The sequence below is a fragment of the Dryobates pubescens genome, chromosome 43 (genome assembly GCF_014839835.1).
Source record: "Dryobates pubescens isolate bDryPub1 chromosome 43, bDryPub1.pri, whole genome shotgun sequence".
Classification (NCBI taxonomy): domain Eukaryota; kingdom Metazoa; phylum Chordata; class Aves; order Piciformes; family Picidae; genus Dryobates; species Dryobates pubescens.
Genome location: NC_071654.1, coordinates 1,257,632 through 1,281,688, shown reverse-complemented (window position 1 = coordinate 1,281,688; position 24,057 = coordinate 1,257,632). Strand labels below are relative to the sequence as shown.

The 24,057-nt window shown below is 52.2% G+C and overlaps 2 protein-coding genes across 2 annotated transcripts in view; one reads left to right on the top strand and one right to left on the bottom strand.

Annotated features, from left to right (window-relative positions):
* LOC104302688 (zinc finger protein 721-like) overlaps positions 1-24,057 on the bottom strand; it is a 235,891-nt gene that overhangs the window by 78,822 nt on the left and 133,012 nt on the right. The window lies entirely within an intron of this gene.
* LOC128899291 (olfactory receptor 14A16-like) lies at positions 7,027-7,959 on the top strand. The gene has a single exon (XM_054177670.1). The coding sequence runs from the start codon at positions 7,027-7,029 to the stop codon at positions 7,957-7,959; it is 933 nt and encodes a 310-aa protein (XP_054033645.1).

Below are 24,057 nucleotides of genomic sequence, written 5' to 3'. Positions count from 1 at the left end.
GAAGGGCTTTATTTACAAGCAGAATGAACTGCAATGACCATATACACAGCATACAGTATTTACAGTATGTACAAAAATATACAGGAAAGAACATAACACAGAAAAACTGCCCCCACCCAATAGAGGAGGGTCCCCCCAAAACCCCTGTCCCCCTTCCTCCCTTTTTTCCCAAAAAGGGTTAGAGTGAAAAGTAATTATTAAGGGAAATTCTGTTAGTTCCAAGCGTATGCTAAGGGAAGAAAAGAATTAGTTTCTTATCTCATTAATCCAAGGCCAGCACCAAGCACAGAAGAAAGTAAAACAGCTGTCCAGACCGAGACTGAAACAGACTCAGACTGACTGCACAGAGCAAAACCTTAAAGTTACATTCAACTGATCTACCAATGAAATTCGGTTAGAATTATCTTGGCTTTCCTTTTTACACCCAAACATTCAGCCAGAGTGTTCAGTAACTGTCTCTTCTGAAAGGCATAGCCTAAACCTGTCACAGGGAGGCAGGTGGCAAAGGCTTTGTGACACCCCTGCTGAGAGGGGATCCTCAGAACTGCCCTGAAGATCTGCACATAGGACACCACCATGAACACAAAACAGACAAAACTGAGCAGACACCAACTTGCTTAAGGCCCAGGGGAAAGCTCCTGGGAGGAAGCACCTTGTTGCTGTTGTCTCTGCCAGGCTATCTGCCACTGCAGAAGAGCTTGGCTCCACCACCTCTCCATGCAGGTGCTGTCTGCCTTTAGACTGCCCTGTGCCTGCCCTTCATCAGGCCAGAGTGTCCCAGCTGCCTCCAGCTTGCCACACAGCTCCTGTGCTGTGGGTCCTAAGCCCTTCATGAGAGAATTTGTCTGCACTTCTCCAGGTTCTCCACCCTCTTTTAGAAGTTGGAACCTCACCATCTGATGTGGTTTCCATCATGACTCCCATGCCCCCCTCCCAGGGACACTGCCCAGCTGGTCACAGCCTGTCCAGAGGCATGAGATTGTTCTGGCCCAGTGCAGACCTTGCCTGCCTTGGCCTTGTCAAACTTCAGGAGGCCTTTGATGGACAAATCCACTCATGTGTGGAGGTCCCTGTGGACTGGCATCCCAGTATGACAGCATTTAAGGTTAGAGGGCCAGTGCCTCAAACAAGTTAACAGTGTGGGGGAGTGCAGGACACTACAGGCATGGAATGAAAACTGTTCCATGGAGTTGCCACCCAAGGGGGTAAATACCACAGGAACCTCAGCAATACCATCAGAAGGTACAACCCCAGAAGTGCAAGGCTAGGAGGGTCAGAGGTTCTTTGTGGAGTGCATTATAACAGTAACAGAGAAGATCTTGAGTGAAGCAAAGGATGTGGTCAGTGCTGGCTGGGATATCCTTTGAGGAAGCTCTGCACTTGGTGTGAATGAGTGCTGTGATCAGGGAGAGGCCAAGAGCTTTCCCTAATTAGAAGTGCAAGGGAGGACAGCAGCAGTCAGGCTGGAAGGGACTTCAGGAGGTGTCTCAACCAACCTCCAGCTCTAACCAGCATCACAGCAGATTCCTCAGTGTTTGAGGCAAACATGTGGGGGCAGAGCTCCTGCACACCCTCTGGAAAACAGCTTCCAGGGGTTGATTATCCTCCTGTTGGAAAACTTTCTCTCTTTGTGTAGCCTGAACCTCATCAGTTTCAGACCATTGTCTGAACCTCTATTGGGACTCTGCCTCTTTACCTCTGCACACAGGAACTGCCCTGCAGATTCAGAGAAAGCTGTCAGGAAGGAGCTCAGAGAAAGAAACCTTGAAGGGTCCTTGATTGTGTTGAAAACACAGGGAAGAGTGCTCCTCAGGTCTGCAATTTCTGGGTGACACCAGACAGAGCAGTGCTGAATCAGAAATGGCCTGGAGAAAAACATTGGGCTCTCAATAGGTGCAGTCTTCAATGGGAGGGGGATGGGAGATGAAGGCATGAGGAGACCTCCTGTTCTAATGGCAGTGCTGCTCTGGAAAACAGCTCTGTTCCACAAGAAGCCCTGACCTGTCCCTGCCTGCAGTCCCAACACTGTCACACAGCAGCACAGTGCCCAAGCTGCCAGAGCACTCAGGCCTTGCCCCAGCACAGAGGCTGAGCAGGAGAGGGTGGAAGGGAAGAAAGAGCAGCTGAGGACAGTCCAAGCTCTGGGGCTGCGTGGCACTGCTGCTGTGCTGGGACTCTGGCCCCTCCACCTCTGCACACAGGCACTGCCCTGCAGCTCCACAGAAGCCTTGGAAGAAGGAGCTCAGAGAAACAACTCCCTGCAGGGTCCTTTATTGTGTTGAACACCCAGGGTGCACAGCTCCTTATGTCTGCAGCCTCTGGGTCACAGCAGACAGGACAACACTGAACCAGAAATGGTCTGAAGAAAGACATTTGTGTGGGAACAACATTCTCACAAGGGGAACAGCACCAGCAGCAGGCAGAACTCCAGCAGCCAGGCTGGGCCTGCACTGAGATACATCAGAACTGCTCTGCAGGAGAAGACAAAGAGTTTATTGCTTCTGAGAGCATCCAGGGATCAGTTTGCTCAGGACAGCCCTGAGCTCCTGGTTCCTCAGGCTGTAGATGAGAGGGTTCACTGCTGGAGGCACCACTGAGTACAGAACTGACACCACCAGGTCCAGGGATGGGGAGGAGGTGGAGGAGGGCTTCAGGTAGGCAAAGGTGCCAGTGCTGAAAAACAGGGAGACCACAGCCAGGTGAGGGAGGCAGGTGGCAAAGGCTTTGTGGCGTCCCTGCTGAGAGGGGATCCTCAGCACTGCCCTGAAGATCTGCACATAGGACACCACAATCAACACAAAAAGGACAAACACTAAACAGGAACCGACCAAAATTACCCAAAGTTCTCTGAGGTAGGATGTGGAGCAGGAGAGCTTGAGGATCTGGGGGACTTCACAGAAGAACTGCTCCACAGCATTGCCCTGGCAGAGGGTCAGGGAAAATGTATTGGCTGTGTACAGCAGGGCATAGAGAACCCCACAGGCCCAGGCAGCTGCTGCCAGGTGGAGACAAACTCTGCTGCCCAGGAGGGTCTCATAGTGCAGGGGTCTGCAGATGGCAACATAGCGATCGTAGGACATGGTGGTGAGGAGAAAATACTCTGCTGCCATGAAAAAGGTAAACAGAAAGACCTGAGCAACACATTCTGCATAGGAGATATCCCTGGTGTCCCATAGGGAATTGTCCATGGATTTGGGGACAGTGGTGGAGATGGCACCCAGGTCAAGGAAGGAGAGGTTGAGGAGGAAGAAGTACATGGGGGTGTGGAGGTGGTGGTCCCAGGCTATGGTGGTGATGATGAGGCCATTGCCCAGCAGGGCAGCCAGGTAGATGGCCAGGAAGAGGCAGAAGTGCAGGAGCTGCAGCTGCCTTGTGCCTGGGAATGGCAGGAGGAGGAAGTGGGTGATGGAGCTGCTGTTGGCCATCTGCTGCCTCTGGCCATGGAGACCTGTCCAAGGAGGGAAAGGCAGTGACAAGTTAGGGCACACTTCTCTCAGCCTCATTGTCACCTTCCTCCCTGAGCTGCATGAGGAATGGATCAGCTCAGTCCCATCACTACCAACCCATGACAGAGTTCATCACAGCTTCAAACACAGCAGGGATGCAGAATTGCCATGAAGATTCCATTGGAGTCAGAACAGAAAGTGACCAACAGCCCAATCCCAGAGAATGAGAGTCCCATGGAGAGGTGGAGAGCCAGGGAGCAGCACTGCAGTGCTGCAGAGACAGTGAAGGCAAGAGAGAAAGACAGAGGGGCTGGGGGTGAAGCCTTCTCCTTACCTGGCTCTGCTCACTGCTGCTCACAGGATGGAACTGAAGGGCTTTGGTCATGCTTCTGTGTGCACACTCCAGGAGCCTTCAGCAGCCGAGATGGAGATGCCTCCAGGAGCTACAGCTGCAGTGTCCTGCACCCACAGCCTCACTGTGTCAGTGACTGCAGTGACTTCTCCTCCAGTGAGCTCTCAGTCACCCTCCCAGTCCCGGCCTCCTTGAAGCTCTCTCTGCCTTCCTCATCTCCCTGACATCCTCTGGCAGTGTCCTCAGCCCTGCTGTGCTGTGCAGAGGAGCTGCTCCTGGCCAGAGCTGTCTCCTGCAGTGCTGCCTGCTTGCCAGCAACACCTTCCAGTCCAGGAGCCTGGCCTGGCTCAGCACAAAAGGACTAGCCCTCTGGTGGCTTTGGTGCCAAGTCCACGAAACTCGGTGACTGAGAAGCTGATGAAACCTCTCCAGAAGTTGAAATCAGGTTCAACTCTGAAGTTTCTTCTACTCTTAATGGGTCCCAGTGAAGCATACTGGGAAAGGGTCCCCAGGGTCTGCTTAGAGCAGAAGGAGACAGTGGATGCAAGGGAAGCATCAGTGGAGGCACTGAAGCATCTCCAGGCTGTGGTGAGAGCAGAGAAGTGAGGCAGTGCTGACAGGTCAGGACAAGCAGCTCAAGGTGGCTCTGCTGCTGAGGAAACCTGGAGGGGTTTCATTGATCCAAAGGGCCAAGCCCTGAGCCCCAGCCCCTGGCAAGGCAGATCCTGTCCCTCACCTATGGCTCTGGGCTCTGCTGGGGGCAGTGGGGAGTGAGGATGAGCAGTGACCAGGGTAGGACCTTGTCAGGTTTTGCTGTGGTTTGCTTGCAAAGAGACAACTCCTGCTGAAAAGGAATGAAATGTACCCTTAAAAATCAGATGCTTTGTGCACTAAAAACCTCTCCAATTAGCTGCAGAAACCTTGGCAATGATGAGAGGTTCAGCAGTATTTAATGAGCCCCATGGAGTATTTGGGGCTGATTACATCATCCTTAGGTATTGCCAGGAGATTCTGCCAAGGTACTGACAAGAAGCCTCTCCAGAAGTCCAAGGCAGAAGCAAACTCCAAAGTACCTTGAAGCACTGATTGGCCTCACTGAGGCTTGTTACTGACAAAGGCTCCCCAGGGACTCTAACAAGCTGCTCTAACGAGTCCCTGGGGAGCCTTTGTCAGCAACAAGCCTCAGTGAGGCCAATCAGTGCTTCAAGGTACTTTGGAGTTTGCTTCTGCCTTGGACTCGTTGAGAGGCTTCTTGGCAGTACCTTGGCAGAGTCTGCTGGCAGTACCTAAGGATGATGTAATCAACCCCAAATACTCCATGGGGCTCATTAAATACTGCTGAACCTCTCATCATTGCCAAGGTTTCTGCAGCTAATTGGAGAGGTTTTTAGTGCACAAAGCATCTGATTTTTAAGGGTACATTTCATTCCTTTTCAGCAGGAGTTGTCTCTTTGCAAGCAAACCACAGCAAAACCTGACAAGGTCCTACCCTGGTCACTGCTCATCCTCACTCCCCACTGCCCCCAGCAGAGCCCTGCACCACAGGTGAGGGACAGGATCAGCCTTGACAGGGGCTGGGGTTCAGGGCTTGGCCCCTTGAATCAATGAAACCCCTCCAGGTTTCTTCAGCAGCAGAGCCACCTTTAGCTGCTTGTCCTGACCTGTCAGCACTGCCTCAGTTCTCTGCTCTCACCAGACCATGAAGACACTTTCCTTGTAGTGTCACCCAGTGCAACCTATTAACACTACAAGAAACTTTGGAGTTTGACTCTGACTTTGACTTCTGGAGAGGTTTCATCAGCTTCCTCTCAGTCCCTGAGGTTTACCTGGCACGAAAGCCACCAGAAGGCTCCTTTAAATGCCCGGTACTGATCATCTGCTGCTGAGCTGGGCCTGGCTCCTGGGCTGCATGGAGCTCTGGCCAGGAGCAGCTCCTCTGCACAACACAGCAGGGCTGAGGGCTCTGCCAGGGCATCTCAGGGAGATGAGGAACGCAGAGAGAGCTTCAAGGCAGCCAGGACTGGGAGGTTGCTGAGAGCTCACTGGAGGAAAAGTCACTGCAGTTGCTAACAGGGTGAGTCTGTGGTTGCAGGGCAGTGCAGCTGCAGTTCCTGGAGGCATCTCCTAAAGCTGGGGCTATGTGCTGGGGCAGGGATTCTGCTGCCTGCCAGGCTCAGATCTCAAGCAGCCCAGGGAGTTCTTCATGCTGCTTTGGGGAGAAACTGTGCTGGAAGGAGCCACCCTTGGCAGGGCAAGGCAGGGCAGGGCTGGACAGGACAGAGTCCTCCTGCTGTGGAGAGGCTGCTGTGTGGGTCAGGGCTGCTCTCAGGTCCAGCTCATGCCCAGATAATTTCCAGTGGCATTTTCCATGACTCTGTTCAGGCCAGGGATTCCTAACCCAGTCTCTGCTCTCCTGAATCTTTGCTTCCATTGTCTCTGGCCTGTCTGGTGAGGAGGAAAACTCAGCAGTGCCTTTAGAGCAGGGGCTGGGCCTCTTAAACCATCACACAGAGCTTTACTGGGAACCTCACCAAGTGCCTACAGTCCTCACCTGAGGGCTTTCCTGAGTGTCTGTCTGTCCCTCTCCTTGCCTGTCTCAGATGCTCTTTGTGTTGTTTATGGTTCTCTGGGCATGGAAGCCTCAGCTGCAGAGTCAGGCACAGACACTGTGAGATCTCCTGTGCAGGTGGAGCCACAGCAATGAGGTGTCCCAGCTGTCCTCCAGCCTGGGAAGCTCTGGACAGTGCAGGCTGTGAGGCTGGGAATGAACTGACTGCAGGAGCTGCCATGGTCATGCCTTGGCTATGTCCTTGAGGTATCCATCCAGGCTGTGTTGCCTTCCAGGGGACACTGAGCCAAGCATCTCCTGGACTAGAATTGGGATGCTGAGACCCTGAGACCCTGAGTGGTGTGTGGTGGATCTCTCTGCTCTGAGCAGTGTCTGCTGCCTTCTCAGGGTGACATGGGAGCATGGTCACCCTGCAGCTGAGGTGCAGAGCAGGGTGACTTAGAGTCCATGGGGAGCTCTCCCACTCTTGCCTTTTAGCCTAAGCCATGACCAAGCAGTGCTCCAGCCTTGGAGCTGAAGGAAGGTCCCTGAGAAGAAGCAGCAGCAGGTGTCTGTGTGACAGGGGAGGGTCTGTGGGGAGTGGTTTTGGTTGTGCTGAGAGAAGTCTCCTCGCACTATGTCCTTCTCTTTTGACAGTGCCTCCTGGCCAGAGGCAGCAGATGGCCAACAGCAGCTCCAGCACCCACTTCCTCCTCCTGCCATTCCCAGGCACAAGGCAGCTGCAGCTCCTGCACTTTTGGCTCTCCCTGGCCATCTACCTGGCTGCCCTGCTGGGCAATGGCCTCATCATCACCACCATAGCCTGGGACCACCACCTCCACACCCCCATGTACTTCTTCCTCCTCAACCTTGCCCTCCTTGACCTGGGATCCATCTCCACCACTGTGCCAAAATCCATGGACAATTCCCTGAGGGACACCAGGGCCATCTCCTATGCAGGATGTGTTGCTCAGGTCTTTCTCTTTGCCTTTTTCATGTCAGCAGAGTATTTTCTCCTCACCACCATGTCCTACGATCGCTACGTTGCCATCTGCAGACCCCTGTACTATGAGACCCTCCTGGGCAGCAGAGTTTGTGTCCACATGGCAGCAGCTGCCTGGGGCTGTGGCTTTCTCTATGCTGTGCTGCACACAGCCAATACATTTTCCCTGCCCTTCTGCCAGGGCAATGCTGTGGAGCAGTTCTTCTGTGAAGTCCCCCAGATCCTCAAGCTCTCCTGCTCCACATCCTACCTCAGGGAACTTTGGCTTATTGTGGCCAGTGCCTGTTTAGTCTTTGCGTGTTTTGTGTTCATGGTGGTGTCCTATGTGCAGATCTTCAGGGCAGTGCTGAGGATCCCCTCTCAGCAGGGATGCCACAAAGCCTTTGCCACCTGCCTCCCTCACCTGGCTGTGGTTTCCCTGTTTATCACCACTGGCATCTTTTCCTACCTGAAGCCCTCCTCCCTCTCCTCCCCATCCCTGGATGTGGTGGTGTCAGTTTTGTACACAGTGGTGCCTCCAGCAGTGAATCCTCTCATCTACAGCCTGAGGAACCAGGAGCTCAAGGATGCCCTGAGGAAAATGCCCACCGGATGCCTTCAGAAGCAATAAACTCTTTGTCCTCTCCTGCAGAGCAGTTCTGATGTCACTCACAGTCTGGTTTCTCTTTTTTTGGCTGCTGCTGGTGCTGTTACCCTTGTGAGAATGTTGTTTCCCCACCAGAGTATTTCTTCAGACCATTTCTGTTTCAGTGTTGGCCTGTCTGCTGTGACCCAGAGACTGCAGACAGGAGCAGCTGTGCTCCCTGGGTGTGCAACATGCAAGGAAAACTTCTTCCCATCTAGAAGTTCATAACAGAGACAGAGGAGTCTGGTAAAACTTTATTTGAATAAAGGCAGAGTCCACAGGACAATTCCCTGTGGGGTCTCTCTCATTGCTGAAGGCACAGCTCCCCTTTCATCCTCCATTTCCAGGTGCAAATCTTCCTCTTCCATTCTCCACTGGCTCAGGTACTCAGGATTTAGTCTTTCCCCAAACCCCTGCTACATGTCCCCCTTCACACGAACCCTCCCTGCTTCATACATCCTATGCTCATTTCAATTAGGTTCTCCACTTCTCTGGGTGGGGAAGTTAATATTCAGTAGTCTGTTAAGCCTGTGCTCTGGCCTAAAAGTTCAGCACTTCAGGCTGTGTTCAGTGTCTGCTCTCTTCAGACAGACCCCTACTGATTTATAGCAAGCTTCAAGGGAAGGGACTTAGCAGAGGCCCCTTTGTGATTTACATACACACAGGGAAGGTGAACTGTCTGGGTCCTCCCTTTCTCTTCCAACTCCCTCTTAGCCAATTCTTCCTCTGTAAGGACACTCCCTCCTTTTGATCCCATCAATCCCTCCTCTTCTTGCTTTAATAATTGTCTTTACAAAATTCATTCCCCATTAACTAAATCCTTTCCTCTTGGCTCATTTCTGATGTTGGTCTTATTTGCAGATACATCATACTGCTCTTTTTTGTAGCCTTTTCTGGCTCACTTGATATGGCTACAACCTGCACCTGCTTGACTGCAGGATGGATAAGCCATACAAACCAGGGTGTCAGACATGGTAGAAAGATTAGAGCTGCTGTTGCACAAAGAGAGAAGAATGACACTCGTTTGGCCCATGGCCCACCAGGCAACCAAGACAATGTCTCCCATTCCAGTCCTTGCCAGGTTTGGACTGGCACATGAGCTATTTCCCTGCTGTTGGTGGCTATATTTATTGCTGCCTCCCCATTGGCCTCAATCTGTAGGCACCAATCAGATGTATTAAACTTTCCACATCCACCTCCTTCCTCAGCTAACAGACAGTCTGGAGAGTCCATTTGGGTGCATTACCTCTCACACCTGAGTTTGGTGTTTGGCTAATAGTACCAGGCCCAAGGCAGTCTCATTGCTGTTGAGTTCCACCACAGCCTGTAATGGAATTCTTCTGTTCAGCATATATTGGAGTTCCATGTCACCAACTACCATTTTGAGCCCAGGTTGCAGGTCCATAGGTCTCTGGCATTCTTTGGGGCAGCCACTCATCATCACCCCACACCTGAGCACCTCCAGCTTCAAAAGATCTTTCCTCTCCCTCCAAGTCTTCAAAAATGGGGATCCCCAATTCATTGCTTTCCTGAAGAGGTAACAAGAAAAATCCCAGCTGGATGATCCCTCATGTGCAACTCCCCCCACAGTGTGCTGGTAGTTCTGGATAAGCTGTTTGTCCACAAAGCCAAAATAATCCATCTGGGGCTTTCCACCAATTTTTAGATGCCACAGAATTTTGAGGTATTTGATATTCCCCGAGATGGATTTGTCCCTGAACCATAGAATATGTCACTGTCAGTGCTGTTCATACAATTTTTAGCCTTCTCCCTAGACAAGTACCATAAAGGGTCTTCAGGCCACCAAGCAGAGTGGGTACCATTGTATCTTAATTTCTGTTTACAGGGGGTTTCTCCTACCCATTTACCAAAAGAGCTCCCCTTTTGCTCTGGGCATTCTGCTCCTATAGTGTCTGATGTCAGTGCCCATTCCTGAGGTCTTCCATTTTCACTTGGAATCATTGACTGATTCCATTCAATTCTTTGGTAGGGATCTAAGCTGGTTCCTTCCCATGGCCATTCTCCACTCATCAGGAGACCTGCACAGACCCAGCAATTAGAATAGAATAGAATAGAATAGAATAGAATAGAATAGAACAGAATAGAATGGAATAGAATAAACCAGGTTGCAAGAAAACTTTGAGATCATGGAATCCAGCCTATCACCTAACACTATCTAAACCATGGCACCAAGCACCCCGTCCAGTCTCTTCCTAAACACTTCCAGTGATGCTGACTCCACCACCTCCCTGGACAGCACATCCCAATGGCAAATCACTCTTTCTATGAAGAACTTCTTCCTAACCTCCAACCTAAGCCTCCCCTGGCACAGCTTGAGACTGTGTCCTCTTGTTCTGGTGCTGGCCACCAGGAGAAGTTACATTTAAGTTCTGTGCCACTTTCTCAGCTAGATCTACAAATCAATTTTTGCCTACAAAAGGGATTCCCAGTTCCTTTGGTAACTTTTCCTTGAGCTCTCTCTGCAGTGTGCTCACCTCACTTCCAGTTCATGGTTTAGACATTGTGGTGAAGAGGTTATTAATTTATGAATTGTGAAATATGAATTATGAAAATATTATTTTTATTAATTATCAAATTATTAATAACCGATGAATCACCAACTTATACACATGTTCTATTGCACGTTCGTGAAATAGATTCCACAAATGGCTTAGTATTATGATTAGAACTTAATTGAACTAGATACAAATTATTTCCATTAAGTATAATGAAGGGTGCAGTTCCTCCGCTTGGCCACTAGACGGCGACTTGGCAGAACACGGGTGGCTTCTGATCACACACAGCAGTATACACTGTGGTGTTGGGTTACTGTCTCCTCTCTCCGCAGCAGTGGAGAGGGGATAATGGAACCTGGGCTTAGCTAGTAAGCAGGTTCCCTTCACAGGACTTGACAAGTTGCCTCCAGACGATAGGCAGTGGTCCTGGTGGGGTCGGCCCGTGGGGCTGGTAGGGCTGGTCCTGGGACGGGGTTGGCCCTCAGAGTCGGCTCGCACAGCAGGGCAGGGCGATGGTTCCCGGTAGGCAGGCTCGGAGGCTTCCAAACGGGCACGGCTGCAGGCAGGGCAGAACCGGCAGGGGTCGGCCCAGCTACAACAGGTCTCGGAGCTGATATAAACAGCCTAGGGGAAGAAATGCGGCTGCGTAGAGCAGTGCCTTCCCATATAGTTAGCTTAAAGGAGCAGTGGGACTCTCAGAGAGGTCCTGGGCTTGGAGGAGTATAGGCACGAATGGTGCTCTGGATTTCCCTGAGGTTTACAGGGCTCGGCGTGGCAGCTCCTCACTCACGATAGCGCGGTTATGCGTATGTGCGGACTACCAGACTTGGTCAAGTCCTGTCTCCCCAGCAGCTGGGCAGATCTTACCCTTGGGGTTTGGTCCAGTCCTCTGGTGGCACGGTAGGCTCTCCCAGTCGATACGACTGGCTGTGGCAACGCTGGGCTCCTCAGCTCAGCGCAGCATCCTCCCTCTATGGAGATGATTCTCCAACTGCTTCCCACGATGCAGAGGCTTTTAGTATGCGTGCATGTATGTGACAGAAGCTAAACAACAATAAACTCGATGGCAGAGGCTGCGGTTCACAGGGTTACACACTCGAACAAGCACAGAGACAAAGTGGAAGAGGGGGACAACTTGTTTACCAGCTGAGGTAATACTTATAGAGTCCCTCGAGGTGGGGTTTGACCAATGGGCACTCTCATAAACAACTGGCTTCAGCCTATGGGAAGCGTGAAGCTAGAATTCTGCCATATCTGGTGTTTGCATGAGCATAGCATGTGCTGGGTGCATGCTGGCCTGGCTAATGCCTTGGCTTTTATCTTCCTCCTGAAGGAGGGGGAACTTGCCCACATGCTGGGACAAGATTCAGTATCTGGGCATAATGTGCCTTCACTGCACAGAAGCAATAAACTCTTTGTCTTCTCTTGCAGAGCAGTTCTGATGTCACTCGGTTCAGGCCCAGCCTGGATTCTGCATTTGGTGGTGGTAGTGTTTTACTCTTTATCAAACTGTCATCCCTTTTCTAACACATTCTCTGCTTTGCTGACCAAGAGTTTGTGCAGCAGGACCTCTGCTCTTTCTTTGGTTAAAAAATAAAGAACCTTTCATTAACATTGTCCTTTCACCAGGACTTTTCCAGAGTTCAAGGCCAGGTCCTGTGCAGATTTTGGGGAGAAAAGAGTCCCAGCACAGCAGCACTGCCAGAGAGCAGCAGCACCTGGACTCCCAGGGCAACTCCCTTTCCACTTCCAGCCTCTCCTGGGTCAGTGCAAGGCCTGAGTGCTGTGGCAGCTTGGTCATTGTTCTGCTGCATGCCAGTGCTGTGAGCACACGCAGGGACAGGCCATGGGAACTACTCTGACTGAGCTGACCCCCAAGAGCAGTTCCACAAAGACAGATGATCTGCTCAGGGCAGAGTCTGAAGCCTTAGGGCTTCATCCAAAGTTTCTCTCCAGAGCAGGTCCAAGGATGCATCCCAGGGATGCAAACAGCAGGAAACAGCTCAAGTGTGAGTGTGCAGGGCTGGGGCACACAGCACTGTCCTGGCACAGAGAGGCCTCCTGCCAGAGGCCTGAAGGAGCAACAGAGCAGGCTCTGATCTGTGTGTCTGTTCACTGCACATCCTGGGGAAGCTGTCCCAGGGTAATCATCCTGCTCTAGGTACGCACCACCACCATTTCCACCCTTGGTCTCTCATCCCAGCTTGCAAAATTTCTTTGTCCCCCAGTTGCAGGTCACAGGATCAGGAGGTCAGCAGTGGCTGCTGGCATTGCACAGATGAGATGCAAGCATGGTCATGGTGTGTGGGGTGAGAGGAACCTGAGTGAGCACAAACACTATCATCTGTTGCTGGGGTACCAAGGCATTGGAGGAGTGAGGAGCCTCCCAGCCACTGGCAGGGGCAGCAGGAGGCCAGGGACACTCTGCCTGCTGCAGTGCAGAGCCTGTGTGAGGGATGGGGAAAGACTCTGAACATCCTGAGGTTCAGAAGCAGTTCATGAGGCCAGCTCAGGTGTGGACACCTGACAGAGCTCTGACATTTCTGTGGGTGACTGCAGCACAAACCTCCCTGCCCCAGGGAGATTCCTCTCAGGTGTCCTGCACAGGCTCATTGCAAATGTTGCTGTCTGCTCACATCACCCTTCAAGGGCTGAGCCCTGAAATGTGCACAGAGCCATCAGAGAGGTTCTGGCTCCTTGGAAAAGGCATCTTCAGGAAGGCCAAGAAAGAGGCTGAGGCAAACTCCAGGCTGGTCACCCTCAGCACAGTCATGGTGCTGGGTCAAAAGTGATAGATCAGACACTTCTGCAGGCATCTGCAGGCCCTTGCAGGACAAGAGAGAGATCATCAAACCTGTCTAGGTAAGGGCAAGAAGGGGATATTGTGTGCCTGGACCTTATCCAGGGCTTTGCAACGGTCTCCCATGGTCTCTGTAGAGCCAGACTGCTGACAGCAAGATTGAAGGAATGGATGAGGTGTTGGGTGGGAAGGTGGGTGGTGGATCAAGCCCAAAAGTCACCAGGGCAGAGTCTTCCTGGCAGCCTCCTGGCAGAGTCCTCAGGGCAAGCCCTTGGGCCAGCACTGTGCAATGTCATCATAATCTCCCTGCACCTTCTGACTCAGGGCCTCTGCAGCTCCTTTGGGGATGAGGCCAAACTGGGCACAGGCCTTGAGCGCTCAACCTTCCCCACAGCTGGTGCATGGTATGGGATGTGGTAAATCCACTCAATGCCATGTTCCTTTGCCCAGTCCCTTAGCAGATGGTTCTTGAAGTGGCTTCCATTGTCCCATTCAATCCTCCCAGGGGTGCCATGTCTCCACAGGACATGTCTCTCTAGGCCCAGGATGGTGTTGTGAGCAGTGGCATGAGGTGCTGGGTAGGTCTCCAGCCACCCTGTACTTGCCTCCACCATGGTCAGTAGGTGCTGTTTGCCACTGTGAGACCCAGGAAGGGTGATGGAGTCGATCTGCCAGGCCTCTCCGTACTTACATTTCGACCATCTCCCCACATACCTCAGAGGCTTCATGCACTTGGCCTGCTTGATGGCAGCACAGATGTCACACTCATGGATAACCTGTGAGATGGCCTCCAGAGAGATGTCCACTGATCTGTCCCCAGCCCACCGGGATGTGGCATCTCTCCCTTGGTGGCCAGAAGTGTCCTGGGCCCAGTGAGCTAAGAACAGCTCACCCTTGTGTTCCCAGGCCAAGGCTATTTGGGAGATTTTAGCAGCCAGATCTGCTTGGTGGTTGTGCTTGTGCTCCTCTGTGGCTCTGCTCTTGGGGATGTGTGCAGCCATGTGCCGTACCTTTATTGGCAGCCTGTCCAGGTGGGCAGCAATGTCTTGCCACAGCTCAGCGGCCCAAAGAGGCTTCCCTTTCCTCTGCCACCCATTCCTCCTCCATTCCTTCAGCCACCCCCACAAGGCATTGGCTACCATCCAGGAGTCAGTAGAGAGTTCTTTTGTTCCACTATATCCTTGGCCAGCTGGACAGCTTTTCCCTCTGTGTACTGACTGGATTCACCTTCTCCATCCCTTGCTTCTGCCACTTGCCTTGTCGGGCTCCAGACAGCTGCCTTCCATCTCCCCTTGCTGCCTACAAGCCGGCAGGACCCATCTGTAAATAGAGCATAGCCTTTCTCATTGTCAGGGAGATCATTGTATGGGGGAGCCTCCTCAGCACAGCTCACTGTCTGCTCTGGTGGCATTACCAAGTCAGCATCCTCTGGCCACTTGCTGATCACTTCCACTATGCCAGGGTGTTCGAAGCTCCCCATCCGAGCTCGCTGAGTTACCAGGGCCATCCCCTTCCTCCAGGTGGCATCTGTGGCATGATGAGGGGTTGAGCCTCTCCCTTGGAACATCCAGGTCAGGACTGGAAGCCTTGGAGCTAGAAATAGAAGTGATTCAGTCCCAGTTACCTTAGAGGCAGCCTGGACACCCTCATAGGCAGCTAGGATTTCCTTCTCTGTCACGGTGTAGTTGGCCTTGAAGCCTTTGTAGCCCTTCCTCCAGAAACCTAGGGGCCTGCCCCTGGTTTCACCAGGAGCCTTCTGCCACAAGCTCCATGTAGGACCATTCTCACTGGGCTCCACCTTTCTCTAAGGGTGAGTGAGCCTTGCTGATCACCTTCTGGCTCTCCAGTTGTCAAATCAGTTGGTGTATGGGGTGCAGAGAGTCTCTGTTGGTCCTGGATTGCCTGTGATGTAATCTGTAAGAGCCAAGAGGGAAAATCAAATCCTACCTCTTATGGCTGCCCACTACGGAGGGCTCATCTGACAGCTCAGGCATGGTGCACAGCTGTTCTTTGCCTGCAGTCTCTGTAGCTGCGACCCCAAACACCCACTTGTGCCCCCTAGGGTCCTTGAAGCATCCCTTCCGCAGAGAGTCAATGCCAAGAATGCAAGGTGCATCTGGACCAGTCACTAGGTTGTGCTTTCCCCATTCATTCCCGGTCAGGCTTCTCTCAGCCTGCAGTTCAGTCAGGTCTTGTGAGCCCCCTGTGACTCCCTGAATGCTCAGCCCCTTTGTAGCTCGATGGTATCAGGGTGCATGGGACCCCTGTGTCCACCAGAGCTGGGTACTTCAGGGCTTCTGAAGTGCCAGGCCATTTCACAGAGACATCCCAGGACACTCTGTTGTCCCTGGCCTCCACCTGGCTGGAGGTAGGGCACCTCTAATACTGGCAGGGATGCCTACACTTGTCACAGGGTCCTGTGTTGCTAGGGGAAGGGTCTCTTGAGTGAGAGGGACCCCTCCAGGAACCTGGGGCAGCCCTTCTCCTGGACAAGTTATCCCCAGTGTGGCCACCTTGCAGTTCCTGCACTCTGTTCCAGAGGGCAGAGGTGGGTTGGCCATGCCAGGTGTCCATGTTCTCCCCATGGTCACAGAGGATCCTCCACAGAGACCCCCTTGACATCCCCCGATTGGCTTGGGCTGATCTCCTAGGGGAAGGTCACCTGTTCCTGATGGCTGAAACCTGGACCCATTCTGAAGGAGAAGGGGAAAGGATGCATCGCTCCCCTTTTTCAGTTCAGACATGGAGGTCTTGATCTCTTTGACAATGTCTTTAGCCATAGTTTCTATGGCTGAGATCAGGGGTTTCTGATTTACACTGTCCTCATATTCCCTTAAATCATTGGCAAACTCACAGACAGCTTTAGGACTCCCATCCTGTCCACTCAGGAGCATCCCTCCTAATGTGGGAGCATGTTTGTGAGGGGCACCCTGGGTGAGTTTCTTTACCAAGAGCCGTCTCATGGGCACCTCATCTGGGCCCGAGGGGAGCTGGCCATCCCCATAAATTATTTCCAGCACGGCCATCTGTCTCAGATACCAACTGCCCTGTTCCATAGCTGTCCATCTATCTGGGGCCCAGGGCAGGTCATCTCTTGAGTGGTACTGGCTCTTCATGGCATTGAGGATCCGGGCCCAGAGAGTGTGTGTTCCATTGAGTTTGGCTAACTCTTTGTCCAGACCAGCATCACGAGTCAGGGAGCCTAAAAACTTTGCCTCCCTCTTATCCACGTCCACTGTATCCACCCCCTCATCCCAGCATCTCAGGGCCCATCTTAGTATTGGCTTACCCTCTTGCTGTGCATAATCCAGATGAGTTTGTCTTAATTCCTTTCTGGGCAGAGATGCTACAGTTATTGTTTCCTTTTCTGAGTCATCTTCATCCACCGCTGGGTTCTGCGAGGTGCTAGGCCCTGCTGATGTGCCTTCCTCACCATCCCTGCTGGGAGATGATTTTTGCCTTCTTTTCCTGAGTGTGGTGACCAGTGCTAGAGAAACTGTGTGGGTAGGAGCATCAGGGGTTAAGTGTGGAACTGCTGGTGGTGGAGCAAACCCTTGTGCCTGGGGCTTAGGCTGAGATCTGGCACACTCATTACAACCTGACCCCTCCCTCTTTGTGTTTACAGAGTGCTTACAATGACCACAGCAGACACACCCCTGGTCTTTAAAGAGTACAAAGGAGTGTGTTATCACCCTCCAAACAGCTCTTAATGCGTTAGATCGTCCCCCACCCAACATGGTCACAGCAAATGCCCCTATAAGGATTATATTTAAGCATATGGAGCAGAGCCTGGGCTGCAGCAAGGGAAGTGTGGCCAGCAGGTCAAGGGAGGTGATTCTCCCCTTCTACTCAGCTCTGGTGAGACCCCACCTGGAGTACTGCATCCAGTTCTGGAGCCCCTATTACAAGAGAGATATGGATGTGCTGGAAGGTGTCCAGACAAAGGCCACGAGTATGAGCAGAGGGCTGGAGCACCTCTCCTATGAGGACAGACTGAAGGAGTTGGGGCTGTTCAGTCTGGAGAAGAGAAAGCTCTGAGGTGACCTAATTGTGGCCTTCCAGTATCTGAAGCGGGCCTACAAGGAGGCTGGGGAGGGACTTCTCAGGATCTGAGGTGGTGATAGGACTAGGGGGAATGGAATGAAGCTAGAGGTGGGGAGATTCAGGCTGGATGTGAGGAGGAAGTTCTTCCCCATGAAAGTGGTGAAGCCCTGGAATGGGTTGTCCAGGGAGCTGCCCCTGGAGGTGTTTAAGACCAGGCTGGACAAGGCTCTGGCCAGCCTGATCTAGTGTGGGGTGTCCCTGCCCACGGCAGGGGGGTTGGAACTAGATGATCCTTGTGGTCCCTTCCAACCCTGACTGATACTATGATATTGTAATGTAAAGCATCACAGACATTTTGATCTACAGCGTTGGTTTCCTAGCTTGCTTCAGGAAAATATCCTGTGTTAGAGAAATTACCACTGCCAGTAAAATCCAAAGAATTCAGGAGCTCTATGCCCAACTGCATTGGTAAAGCTTTTATCCAGTTGAGCAGCATCTCTATCATTAACCACTCCACATGGTAGGTTATTAATTTGTAGATATGGGTCCAAAAGCTCCAGCCAAACACCCATGCAAAAGCTTGGAACATCAGATGCTTCAAAACTGACATCTCTGCTTCCAATCCCTTTCTTTCAGACAAAGTATTACTCCAAAGGGAATATTAATTTCCAAGCCTCACGTTGGGCACCAAAATATTGTGGTGCTTTGAGCCTTAACTGGGATTTAAGATGGGGGCAAGGCTGAGAATCCCTCCCCTGCTCTGCTTTCTTCTTTCCTGATCAAAAAAAAAAAGGTAAGGGGAAAGAATAGGGAGAGATAAGGGAAGGGTAAAAACAAGGAAAGAAGGGGGGATAAGGAAAAAGAGAGGAGGTAAATCTACCAAGAAATAATTTGGAGTTGGTTTGGAAGTAGAGAGGCAAAATTTTCTTTAAAAAAAAAAATATATATATATATATAAAAAACAGTAACAGGAATGGTTCACAAGGGTGTCCTGAATGGCTCTTGAGTCAGACAATGGGCCAGGTGGGTGTGCCTTTGGCCATGTTTGAAAAGGTGGTTTTCTATAGGTTGCAATACCAGGGTTTTACCCCTAGATCTGTGTTGCTACTGGCCATTATTGCCTCGGGAAAATCTATTAAGTACCAGCCCAAAGAGCCAGAGGGTCGTCTTGCAGTTGTCCACCCTCTGGAAGGAAGCACAAGCTTCTCCTGGAAGCTGAACTGTGTTTCAGCTTTGCCCAGACAGGACAACAGGGACCCCTCGCTGCCTCAGCATTGTAAAGCCCAAAGGACAATCACGCATCTTGCCGGGCCGAGAGGCGAAACCCCAGAGGAGCCGAGTCCCCGGGACAGTTTCGTTTGACTGGAGCAAGGAGCGAGCGCTGCTACGAAGGATTACAGCCGAGAAACCTCCTCTCTACAAAGCTTTCAGCTACAGATCTTTGGGAATAAAGCCTGCCTCAGCAATGAGCTGCAGACACCAACAGAAAGTGAAATGGTGCTCCTGTAGCTTCCACGTGGTGAACGCCTTCTTGGTTTGTCTAGATCTTAACGTGTGCCACGAGGTATCAGAATCAGTGAGTCATTACAATATCTGATTTTTATAAGCATCTATTGAAGGTCTGTTGCCCTAGGGAATCCTGGAGTTCCCCCCCACATTGTGGGCAATCGTCGGCTTTATTGCCGAGGTTCTTTTTTTTTCAGTTTAAAGTGCTGTTTCTGGATTTTTGTACATATTGTTTAAATTGTTACTTGTTCCTGCTGGTGAAGTATCTGTTCCACAACCGAACACCTCGGACCTGTAAATAGGTTTTAAATTTTTTTTTTGGCGGTATTTTTATGATTAATAAATTATTAATATTTTAATTAATCGCCCTGCTTATTGAACATTAAAATATCCTTTCATAGACACACCCCCCCACAACAAAGGGGAAGGAACAAGGATGGATAGGGAGATATACAAAACCAACTGTCCTTTGGAGAAACATGGGTGCAGCAGGGAGAAAGACCAGGCCTGACCACATGGCAGAGAACCAGGAAGCCAACAGCGACTCTCTCTTAGTCCTTTTGTCCCAGCGAGGCAGAAATAAAAGAGAGCAAATGGCTGCAGTGTCTTCCTTTTTATAGTTTTGCTGGACAGGGAGGGGGAGTGGAACAGACTAACTCAGTTTTCCAGGGGGCTCTCACAACCCTTCCCCCCCTGCTTTCAGGATGGGCATAATGCATCACACTGACCTGGGGGCCAAATGCCCACCAAAGCTGCTCTATCACTGCCCTGCTTAGGTGGACAGGGCAGAGGGGAAAATAGAACCAAAGGCTGGTAATAAGGTAGAAGCAATTAAATCCTAATGCTCAGCACAAGCAGAGGCTGTGTGCAGACAACAGCAAACAGAGAAGTTCTTCTCTGCTGCCCATCAGCACACAGCAGTCGCTCACTCCTGGCCTGCAGGGCTCTGACACATGGAGCAGTTGCTCTGCAGGACAGACCCCAGGCACCAGCATCCCCACACTTCCTTCTCTCACTTAGCTTCTGTAGCTCAGCTGATCTCATCTGCCATGGAATACCCCTTTGGCCAGTTGGGGTCAGCTGATCCAGCTGTGTCCCCTCCCAAGACCTTGGCCAGGCCTCAGCACACTCTCGGGGCAGGGAAATGTTGGCAAAGCAGAGCCTGGGTGCTGGTTCATCAGCAGCCAAAACCCTGCTGTGCTATCAACAGCCAGCTACAGCCCAGCAATACACAGCACTAGAAAGATACTCTGAGCAGAATGAACTCCAGCTCAGACAAACCCAAGCCACTCTCATTCTCCTGGTGTGCAGGGACAAAGACAAGTAGACAGTGGCAGCTCACAGCTGACTGGGGGCCACTGAACACCACCACTGCACCTTGAACCCTCAGTGTGCCAAACACTGCACAGCAGCTGAGAGCAGGACAGAGTGTGGCCATGGAGGAACACTCCCATCTCCCAGAGACAATTCACAGTGGCAGTCCAGGCACTAAAGCCAGAGCCTTGGAGCTCTCCTGGATCACAGCAGCTGTGTCCAGCACCTCCCCCACTCACACATTCCCCAGGCACAATATGCACCAAGGACCAGCACCAAGTCAGACTTCTCCAGCCTCAGTTCTTGTGCCCTAAGAATGCCAAAGCTTTGTGAGGGTTTGCTTTGAACTCCAGCAGCAGGAAACCAAACTCCAGGCAGCCTCTCTGCCAGCCTCCTCTCCACCTCTCTGTGTTAGGACAGACACCTTTGCTGCCACCAGTGCCTAGGTTTCTATTTTTCACTGGACCCAGCCAGCTCTGTCCCTGTGTCTGTGTGCTTGGTGCTTCTCTCCAGGCACAGCCATAGAAATAGATTTGAATTCAGGATCCCTTGCAGTCAGTCAGGGTCAGCCTTGTCCTTATCCACTCTGTCCTTCAGAGGCTCTTGGATTAGAACACATTCTGCTGAATCACCTTGTAAGCCCCAGGTGGGCAGTGACAGCAATGGGGAGGTTGGGGAGGGTGAGGAGCAAAGTTGTCCATTCCATGTCAGCCCTGAAGGAGAGATGTTCCTGCAAGTGCAGATGTCCTGCTGAGACAGCCTGGGTCAGTGTCACTTGGGGAATTATCATCTCTGATCTAAACTGAAATGGAGTAAAATATTTTAACTTTGACTTACAAAATTGAGCTTTGTGAGGTGCACTTTGAAATCCTGAAGAAGATTGCAGAGACACAAACATCTCCTTAGGGCACTTGGGACTCATTGCAGGAACCTCAGGTACTGAGAGAAGCCTGAAGAAATTTCTTCAGAAGTCAGAAGGAAAACACAAAGTGCCTTGAAGCACTGATTGGCCCCACTGAGGGGCATTACCAACAAAGCCTCCCAAGGGCTCCTTAGAGCAGCTCAGTGGAGGCCATGGTTGGAGCAGAGAAAGGCAAAGTGCAGGAGAGCAAACTCTGGGTTTGGTTTATGGAGCAGAAAGGCCAAACCCTGGCCACAGTGCCTGGGCAGGCAGATCCTGTCCCTCATGTATGGGTCAGGGCTCCTCAGGTGCTGTGGGGTGTGGGGTTTGTGATGCTGAGTGAAGGACAAGGGGATGACAGTCCCCAGCCTTCCTGGGGGAGTTTAAGGAAGGACTGAGGACCCCCTGGTGCCTTAGGAAGACTTCTCATAGCCCTTGGTGGTGGATGATTGCCACAGCCAAGAAGGCAAAGCCTTGGGTTCTCCTGATGACTTCCAGCCTTGCCAGTGCCCATTGCCATCCCCACCACAGGTTGTCCTACACTGTCCCCCACACTGGGTGTGGTTTCTGCAGCAGAAAGGCCAAGCCCTGACTACAGAGCCTGGGCAGTCAGATCCAGAGAGGCTCAAGCCTCAGGAGTTTCACCTCCCTGGCCTTGGTGGGAGAGGCAACTGCCATAGATAGGAGAAAGTACTCAGTGCTGTTGAGCCTTCAGCCTTGCAGGTGGTGCTACACTGCCCCATGCCTGCAGCTCTTTCCCTTCATGCTCTTGACATCCACCTTGCTTTCCTAGCAGCTCTCAACATCACATCTCTGTACCCTCCCTGCTCTGTCTCTACTCTCCGTGGCCATTTCTTGAAACACAGAGCCAGGGCCTCTTGGACCACAAGGTTCCCCTTTGAGTGATTTTTCTTTGTCCTCACCTCCTGTATGCTCTCAGGGGCAGGAGAGGATCTGCCTGGCCTCAAACCAGGACACCTCCACTCTGAACCCTAAAATTTGCACTGTGTGGAGGTTGTTTTCCTGTCCCACAACCACCAGAAGATGCAGCATCCCCAGATTTCAAGCAGCTGCCCACTGCATCTGTAGAGCCCTGAGCTTGGACTTCACCAGGTTACAGAAGCCCCAGTCCCTCAGGCTCTCTACCCCAGTCCTTCCAGATATCCTCTGAAGCTTCTCAGGCTCTTCAAAACTCCTTCAGAGCAGAAATCCCAAAGCCAGAGACTAAGACTCCAGATGTGGCCACAGCAGTGGTGAGTGCAGGGGAGGACAACCTCTGTGTCTGTGTGGCCACACTCCTCCTCCCACAGCCCAGCTGCACTTGGCCTTCTTCACTCTGCTCAGCCTCTGCTCCATCCCAGGCCATTGGGAATGGTCCCTGCCAGAGGCCTTTCTGCCTGGCCACAGAGAGGAACTTCCAGCTCCAAAGCAATACCCAAGGCACCTTCGTGCTGCTGCCTCTCATCTTGGCAGGCACAAGGGATGGCACAGTCCCCAGCCCTGTGCCTGCTGCTGGCCAATGACACAAAGGGACTGGAGTTTGCAGTGACCCCACACTCACCTCATGGCAATGTGGCTCCTCCTTCCCTAGGAGCTCCTCAGCCATCCCTGATGTCCCAATGCTGGCCCAAGGCCTCAGCCTGCTTGTGGCCTGGCAACTGAGCAGGCACAAGAAACCTCTCCAGGGCCTTCCAAGGCAGGTCCCTGCTGCTGCCTTTCAGCTTCTCCAGCAGCCACAGCCAAGCCCTGTCCCTGCTGCTGTCCCCTCAGGCCCTCAGGTGTCAGGAAGGTGACAATCCAGCTCCAAGGCTCTTCCTGCAGGGGCCACCAGGTGATCAGGGACAGGCAGTCACACAAGTCCCTTGCCCACCACATGCTTTCTGCTGGCCTGCTGGGGACTCTGGCAGCTGGGAGGCCAAAAGCACAGAGCCCAGCTAGGAGTCAGGGGCTGCCCTCTCAGCTGCTGCAGCAAGAAGTGTCCTCTCAGTCCCTTTCCTGCCCTCTCCCTGCTGCTGCCCTCTCAGCTGCTGAGCCATCAGTGACCTCCCAGCCCCTTCCCAGCCTTGTGGCTGCTGCTGTTCAGGAGATCCTGAGGCACAGCTGAGCTGCCTATGGCATTGGCACCCATCTGTTCCTGGTGTCCATCAGCTGCTCAGCCACAGGCCACTTCCTGCTCCTCTTCCTCTGGCAGCTCCCAGCCCCTGTCCTGTGCCAGGTGCCAAGCAGGGTCAGTCAGGGGTGGGAGGGGATGCAGGTGAGGGTCAGAGCATAGGAAGGAGCTTTGGGGTTGAGGTTTATAGGGGAGGGCTCAGTGCTGCCTTTCAAGGCTGTGGCTCAGGCAAAGGCTGATGAGAGGCTTTAGTGTCCTGCTGAGGGTGCTGGGTAGCGCTGAGGTGAAAACCACCCCAAGGGGTATGGGTTGGTTTGGGGCTGTACTAACAGTGGGACGGGGTAGCAAGTTAGTAGTAGTAGAGAACCAAGTCCAAACTGGGAGCCTCACCTTGAATATCTGCAGAGGAGAGGCCTCAATCACCTCCCTGGGCCACCTGTTCAGGTGTTCCAATACCCTCACAGTGAAGAAGTTCTTCCTGATATCCAATCTGAATCTACTTTTCTCTAGTTTGATGCCATTGCCTCTCATCCTGTCACTGCAGGCCACTACAAACAGTCTCTCTCCATCTTTCTTGTATCCCTATTCAGGTACTAGAAGGCTGCTATTAGGTCTCCCCAGAGCCTCCATTTCTCCAGGCCGCACACACCCAGTTCCCTCAGCCTGTCCTCATAGCAGAGCTGCTGCAAGCCCCTGATCATTTCTGTGGCTCTCCTGTGGATATGCTCATCAGTTCCATGTCCTTCCTGTGTTGAGGGCTTCAGGGGAGGTCTTACCAGAGCAAAGTGACAGAATGCTCTCTCTCCTTCTCTGGCCATGCTGCTTTGGTTGCAGCCTAGGCTGCCCTTGGCCTTCTGGGATGCAAGCTCACACTGCCTGCTCAAGTGGAGAG